This window comes from Urtica dioica, chromosome 9, assembly GCF_054948205.1.
Source record: "Urtica dioica subsp. dioica isolate 48M chromosome 9, U.dioica_male_clone48M_v1_H2, whole genome shotgun sequence".
NCBI lineage: Eukaryota > Viridiplantae > Streptophyta > Magnoliopsida > Rosales > Urticaceae > Urtica > Urtica dioica.
The window spans coordinates 28,917,933-28,925,225 of NC_142764.1; the positions used below are offsets into that span (position 1 = coordinate 28,917,933).

General features: G+C 33.6%; 1 protein-coding gene across 3 annotated transcripts; it reads left to right on the forward strand.

The window, feature by feature from the left end:
• The first annotated feature begins 745 nt into the window (after positions 1 to 745).
• Positions 746 to 5,701, forward strand: LOC149386600 (uncharacterized). 3 transcript variants are annotated; one of them, XM_089627127.1, is made up of 4 exons: positions 746 to 829; positions 1,421 to 1,507; positions 5,140 to 5,181; positions 5,443 to 5,701. In XM_089627127.1, exons 1-4 carry the CDS (start codon positions 755 to 757, stop codon positions 5,608 to 5,610), a joined length of 372 nt encoding a protein of 123 aa, XP_089483253.1. In that variant the 5' UTR covers positions 746 to 754; the 3' UTR covers positions 5,611 to 5,701. The 3 variants fall into 3 exon arrangements, with proteins under 3 accessions (XP_089483253.1, XP_089483254.1, XP_089483252.1); XM_089627128.1 differs by lacking the exon at positions 5,140 to 5,181; XM_089627126.1 differs by lacking the exons at positions 746 to 829; positions 1,421 to 1,507 and adding an exon at positions 4,505 to 4,904.
• The last annotated feature ends 1,592 nt before the right edge of the window (positions 5,702 to 7,293 follow it).

The window sequence follows — 7,293 nt, forward strand, 5'->3', positions numbered from 1 at the left end:
AATATAGCGAAATGGAATTAATTGCGTTATACTTTACTAATGTTAGAAGAATTATATGATCTAGGGACATATCTTCAGGAAATACAGGGAACAATATTTATTTGAATTTTAAATATTGTTCGGTATAATAAAAATTCAATTTCAATTTTTGAACCTCCGTCGGTTGTAGACTTATATGCTATTCGAGACAAATTTATTTTAAAGATATCTTGAAAATTTCACCATTCTGGATTCGTAATTTATATATGGATTCATGAAATTAAAGAAGTAAAGAAAAGAAAATTTTAATTATATTTCTTGTATTTAGTTTCAGCGACATAACAAAACCGTTATACATATACATAAATCGAAAATAAGTAAACATTTAAATATATTTTATATAAGAGTGATGGTAAAGCAAGAAATTCATTATAGATGGAATCAAAGCCACTTTTGTTGGTAGATATGAGCATTATTGGAGATTAAAAAGTGCAATGATCTCACCATGAGAAGCAAGCCACGTTTAGACCTGCCCCGGAAAGGTGAAAATCATTGATAACCATAGTGATGCATATGATATATCACCCTCATGTTATTTATCCACACCACATGCCTGGTAGATAGATAGACCACTGATTGATCTGATCTTGATAATTGTTTTAAAGCTGGCATGGACCGAAATTAGTTAAAGTGTACTAATGATGTTGTTGTAGGAACTTTTTTACCCATATTAAAAGAGTTCTAACAACGGGAACACATTAAAGCGGAAGCGAAAATGATCGAATTACCTCCGATCATTATTGTGTTTTTCGGCAAGTTTCAGATTTCGACTCCGGCGAACTATTTCAAGGTTATTCTAATCTTTCGCTCTTATTCCGAGATGGTGTTGATTTGCTGAATGTGTGAGTGAGCTTAGGGACCCCAAAACGTTTGTATATATAACTTAATAGTCATCAATAAGAAAAATCACAATCCTAGTATTGTAGGTAATTGCAAGTACCTACAATAGTAGGATTGTATATTTAACCACAACATCTTTAATTAATTTAGATTGTATATTTGAAATTAAAATCACATAAAACAATAGTTGTGGTTAATCATATGATATATATATTATGGAATCTAATTTTGTAATATTTGTATTATAAATTAGGATAAAATATTCCTAATTAATCTACATGTATTAGAAAAAGAATATAGTTAGTTTTATCATGATCGCGTGACTCTAATCGAATTAGATCTTTAGCCCACATGCAAGTTTTATGTATCTAGATTCATTGAGTATAAACATGTTTTTTACATTGGTAAAACATGATATAGCTATTTTCTTCAAAATAAATTGTAATGAGCATGTTTAATTTCCGTAAATTATAGCTTGTCAACTTGTTAGTTACTAGATGTTAAATGCGATGTTCTCTAACTCAAATGGGGCAACTTTAAGGTATGGAAAGAGAGAGTTCTCTTTCAATTGAGATGGATGGATATTGACTACGCCATAAGAAAGCATGAACCACCTGAAATCACGGAGGTGAGTATCCTAGATCAGGTTGATCTTTATGAAAAGTGGGAGCGATCTAATCACATATGCATAATCTTTCGCTCTTATTCCAAGATGGTGTTAGTTTGTTGAACGTGTTACAAATTTATATTGTTTGTGTTCTCTTTAAATATTTATTTTAAGGTGGTTAGTGACTTTCGTATTCATTATATGAGTTTATTATCTTGAAGTTGCATAATCTTAGGTCTACAAGTAGGCAGGGACGGAGCTTGAGAAACTCATTAAGGGGGTTAATTTGAAATAAAAAATTTAGGGACTAGTTTGTAAATTTTCAATATGTTTAAAAAATTAACCAAAAGTGTAAAAAAAATTATTAAAAGCTTCGTCTAAATTTTAATAACTTATTCTAAAACATTTAAGAGAAACAATTTATCTACTGGTTGTGTGGATGTTTTTATCTTATATTATTAACAATTATTTATCTTTCATTTTTAAGTAATTTTCTACACATTTTAATATACTTATTAATCAATAATTAGTGTGGGCTTGTAAGGATTAATATACATATATATGATGCGCATGGGAGCGTTTTAAAAAACTAGTGAAAGAAAAATAAGTAACGCTAATGAATTATTGGGAGTATATTGGGGCCACCAAAATTATCGGTTGCGGGATAAGTCGTCTATCATGGGCCCATGGCAATATATAAAGACATGTTTTATTAAACGTTTTATTATTTGGATAAGCCACTAGCAATTAGAATATTTGGGAGATTTAATCAGCAATCTTTTTAAAGATACGCTTGAAAATTTTATAAGCATCTATTTTATATTATTATATCCATCAATAATGTAGTTGTTTGCTTTTATCACTATTACCATATATATACTGTAGTCATAGATACACCAACACCACATATACGAACATATAAATAGGTTTATATATGAAAAATTATACAATTATTTAGCAAAATAGCCAACTCAAACCTTTAAAATTGCTAAATAGCCAAGGTTTTGTAAATACTAAGTAAATAGCCAGATATCATTTAATACACTCCTAAATTTACAAAAACGCCCAAATGATTCCCGCCCATAAGTCACAGCAGTTGACTTAAAAAAAAAAAAACGTGATTCCGAGATTTGAGGGGAGTAATAACTGCAAATTTAAAACCTATCAACTCACAACCTCTTATCACACGGCAATTAAGAAAAAAAAAAAAAGATTTCTCCCAAAAAAATTTTCCAACTCGCGTCACTTTCTCCGACGAACTGCATCCATCTTCTCCGACTACCGATTTCGGCGAGGGGATCTCAAACATGTATGCATGTGTAATTTATTCCGATTGTAACTCGTATTTACTAATGTTCAACATCGATTTACCCATTAAAACATGGAAAAAGTGTTTTTTTAGGAATCGGTTATGAAATAAGATGGTGTTGCTTATTCTTCTTCCTCTGTGTAATGAATCAATGGATTATTGTTCATTTATCCGAAAAATTTCACAAAACCCTAATCTTCACAATGTATTTTGGGGGATCCGACTATTGTGTTTATAATACACCTATGCATGTGTCATTTAGTGATTGTAAATATGTTAAAATTATAGGGGAACCTGGTTAACGAATATATTTTCTTTTGATTTCCATTTTTAAATGTTTATTGTAAATCTTTTTTAAATGTTGGTGGTTTGAGTATGATGTCTAAAACTTGATGTGTTATATCTAGATCTTGTTGAGTAGTGTATTGATTCTGTTTTAATGTGTGTTAGTGTATGAGTAATACCATTGTAAATGTGTTTGAAGAATTGGTGTCTTTGGATATTATAAGGAAATATGATTGACATATTTTGCAGTAAATATGTGTAAATGTCAGACACGCCCAGATTATTTGTAAGTCATTATTTACACATAATACCATTGTAAATGAGTTTAAAATTGGTGTTTTTGGATTTACAAGAATGTAGGTCAAACAAACAATACTATATCGGGTTTTGCTAGATCTCTGGACCCTGAATTCAAAGTTACCCCGAAGTGCAATCATGCTCATAGCCGCCACAGGAACATCCTTTATGTGCGTTATAACAGCATGTAAATATACGTAAATAACAGCATGTAAATATACTGCATTATAACAGTATGTAAATATACGTAAATACATTAATAAACTGGGATGAACCTGGCGTGGAAGAGAGATATAACAACATTTGAAATATATGTGCGTTAGAAACAAGAAATTTAAATAATAAAACGAGACAAGATAAATCATGCAGTAAATATAAGAAAATAATATAATAGGAAACAAATAAATTGCAACTGTCACGTCCAAATTAGTTCCTAAAATAAAGGGAATCATTAAGTTGACTAAATCATGTTCACACTTATATGAGAAATTTAAATTAAAAAAAACCGGGAAGTTATATAATCAGAAATTTCATAAAAATTCGAAATTCAAACGCAACAGGGGTAAATTTTGGATATGAAAAAACATATTATTGGGCCACGTCATCCGAATGACTATTTACTTAGTATTTACAAAACTTTGGCTATATAGCAAATCATAAAGTTTGATTTGGCTATTTTGCTAATTTACCCAAAATTATATGCGTAAGCGAATGCCTGGTATAATAATAATTCAAGGTAGCTATAACAATTATTGATCAAATAAGAACCGCTGAACCGGTATACCTTCTATACAACTCACAACAAAACCGTTATATATACATAAATCGAAAATAAGTAAACATTTAAATATATTTTATATAAAAGTGATATGGTAAAGCAAGAAATTCATTAAAGCCACTTTTGTTGGGAGATATGAGCATTATTGGAGAATAAAAAGGTAAATGCTCTCACCACGATAAGCAAGCCACGTTTAGACCTGCCCGGGAAATGTAGAAATCATTGATAACCATAGTGATGCATATGATATTTCACCCTCATATTATTTATCCACACCACATGCTTGGTAGATATAGATGGACCACTGATTGCTCTGATCTTGATAATTGTTTTAAAGCTGGCATAGACCGATATTAGTTAAAAGTGTATTAATGATGTTTTTGTATGAACTTTTTACGCATTAAAAGTGTTATATCAACATGAACAAGTTAAAGAGGAAGCAAAAGAGATCGAATTATCTCCGACCATCGTTGTGTTTTTCCGCGAATTTCAGACTCCGATTCCGACGAGTTATTTCAAGGTTCTTCTAAACTTTCGCTCTTACCACACGAGACCGACGAATCAACGAGATCCCAAGATCGGCCAACTTCCATGAGGCGTAACGGCGTTTCCGACGGATCCCTCGACGAGACGGATAAGCCCACAACTCATAACATCATCCCCGACGGATTCTTTGTCGAGATGGATAAGCACAAGAGGCGTAACGGCGTCTCGGATGGACTCATCGGCAAGATGGATAAGCCCATGAGGTGTAGTGACATCCTCGACGGACCCCTCGACGAGACTAAACAAAACTACGCCAAATCCTCACTTATTTTCTCTAACAAAAATACATTTGAGGCCAAACAAAGAGAATCAAAATAAGGCCACCAAACTCATACAATATCACCAAAAAAAAAAAAGAGAGAGAGAGAATGAGGAAACTAAACACAAAAGACGAATAATATACTTCATAATGATAGTTTTTCCATCTTTTACTTCCAGGTTCTTGAATTTGAATACTTGGAGAATTGCAAAGCACTTCAGGTAATTCTAAATTACCTTGGCTTTTCATGGGTAGAAGATTGATGTGTTTTATGTATTATAAGCTTCTTTTAGGAGTTGAAAATGCTTTAGCTTTGCTTAATTAGCTGGAATTTTTTTTTTTTGCCCCAATTGCAGATCGGTTAAAATGGTACATGGTACACCTGTCATGCATAATTAAAAATGAAAAACATTTTATTTTTGAAATCATCTACACATACGTATGCTTTGCTATTTTCTTCATCAAACTCACTGTGATTTCAGGAGTTTGAGAACGGCAACGCCAAAGCCAACGGGAGCACGAACACGTCACAACTCAGGACAAGAAATTATGCATATATGTTTGCAGCTGAGATCCAAGGACATAAAGACCACCATCTCTCGATTGAAGCTAAATATTTTGTTGCCGTTAGTATGTCACGTTTGTGGTGATGCTTTTTGGTGTATAGCACTAGAAAGTAGTGCTTTTTTTATTTTCCTGATTTTCTATTTCTTATCAAAGCGGCCTTAAATTTCCCTTGAATATTATAATTAGCCTGGCCTTTTTCATGTACTTAAACATTATTTATTTAAATTTTCCCCTAGGTTCGTCAAATAAGGATAAAGGGTCTTCTTCTTCAATGTCTACTTCTACGCACATTATGCTTATAAATGCGCTTGAATTTTCTCCATGCTAGCTCTTCTTAAAAAATATCATATTAGATCATTAAAGGATGTTACGTACTATTAGGTAGCTGAAATACGACAACATTATATGGAAGCACCACATAGACACGACACGAGCGAGACATTTTATTGATAAACATAGACGATAAGTGGAAACATATATATAGAGGAAAGAGATAAAAGTAGTATAGCTAGCTAGCAACATACCCATTTTATTGTGCATGATTAAGTAATGACTATGTATCTCACATATGTATACATAGCCAGAGAGTACATAGAGAGCCAGCTATACGTTGCATGCATGCATGGATTTATTAAGCAACAAGCGAAGGGTTAGGGACAAGGCACTTTCCTCCGCCATAACGGCCCGCGCACACCGCGTTTCCGCAGCAAGGTTCGCTGTGTTCAGAAAATATGCAATCGCCGCCAAGTGGCACGCAGGCAGTGCATCGTCCTCCGCCTGGGCGAGAGCCTTTGCATTTCAATTTGGGGCAGCAAGTCAACTCGGCCTCAATTGACCCGCAAGGAGCGCCAAGTGGCTGGCAGATTGGTTCCACGTCCATGGAAAACACGATCTTCCTGTTCCCGATGCTCACCGTCAAAGGCTCGTTGGCTTCGACGTTCATCGTGTCCACGTGGCGGTCGCCAGAGGCCGACGAAGTAGCCATCATCAGGGCCACCAAAACAAGAATGGCGGTCTTCATCGCTGTGTGAGTAATTAAGTGAGAGTTGATGATGATGGTATGTTGGGTGTGTGTGGTGTTGGTGAGGAGCAATACTTACGAGGCTATGCTCTATTTATAGCACTGCGAAGGAATGACATGCGTAGACATATACATTCCAATACCCTAAAAAAAATACATAATAATACAATACTGATGCCGACCAATCACTGGTTATTCTTTCTATCTATAGCATTATCCGAGAATAAAAATACATAAATACACTACTGAGATGAGATGCTGTGGTTTCTAGTATAGTCTAATCATTAATTTCACACCACCTAGTATAGTCTAATCAGTAATTTCACACCACTTCAAAGTGGAGGTACCGGGTTCAATCCACTGGCATCAAAGCTGACTTAATTTTTTTTTTTTTTTTTTCCAAAAAACACACTACTGATACCAACCGATCAGTGGTCATTCTTTCTATCTATGACACTATCCGAGAAAAAATAAAGTACATAAATACACTATTGATGCCAACCAATCACTGGTCATTCTTTCTGTCTATAACATTATCAGGGTTTTGTGATGTGGAAAATTCAACCAATCTGAGCCACTCTAAATATACAATATATATTATCCACATCACATGACCCTGATAATATGTTATAGATAGAAAGAGCAGCAACACAAAACAAAACATCTCTTTGAAATACTAAATGTAATTGTTTTTAGCATGAACATTCAATCCTCTACACCGTTACCAGAAAGATCAGGTTACAAT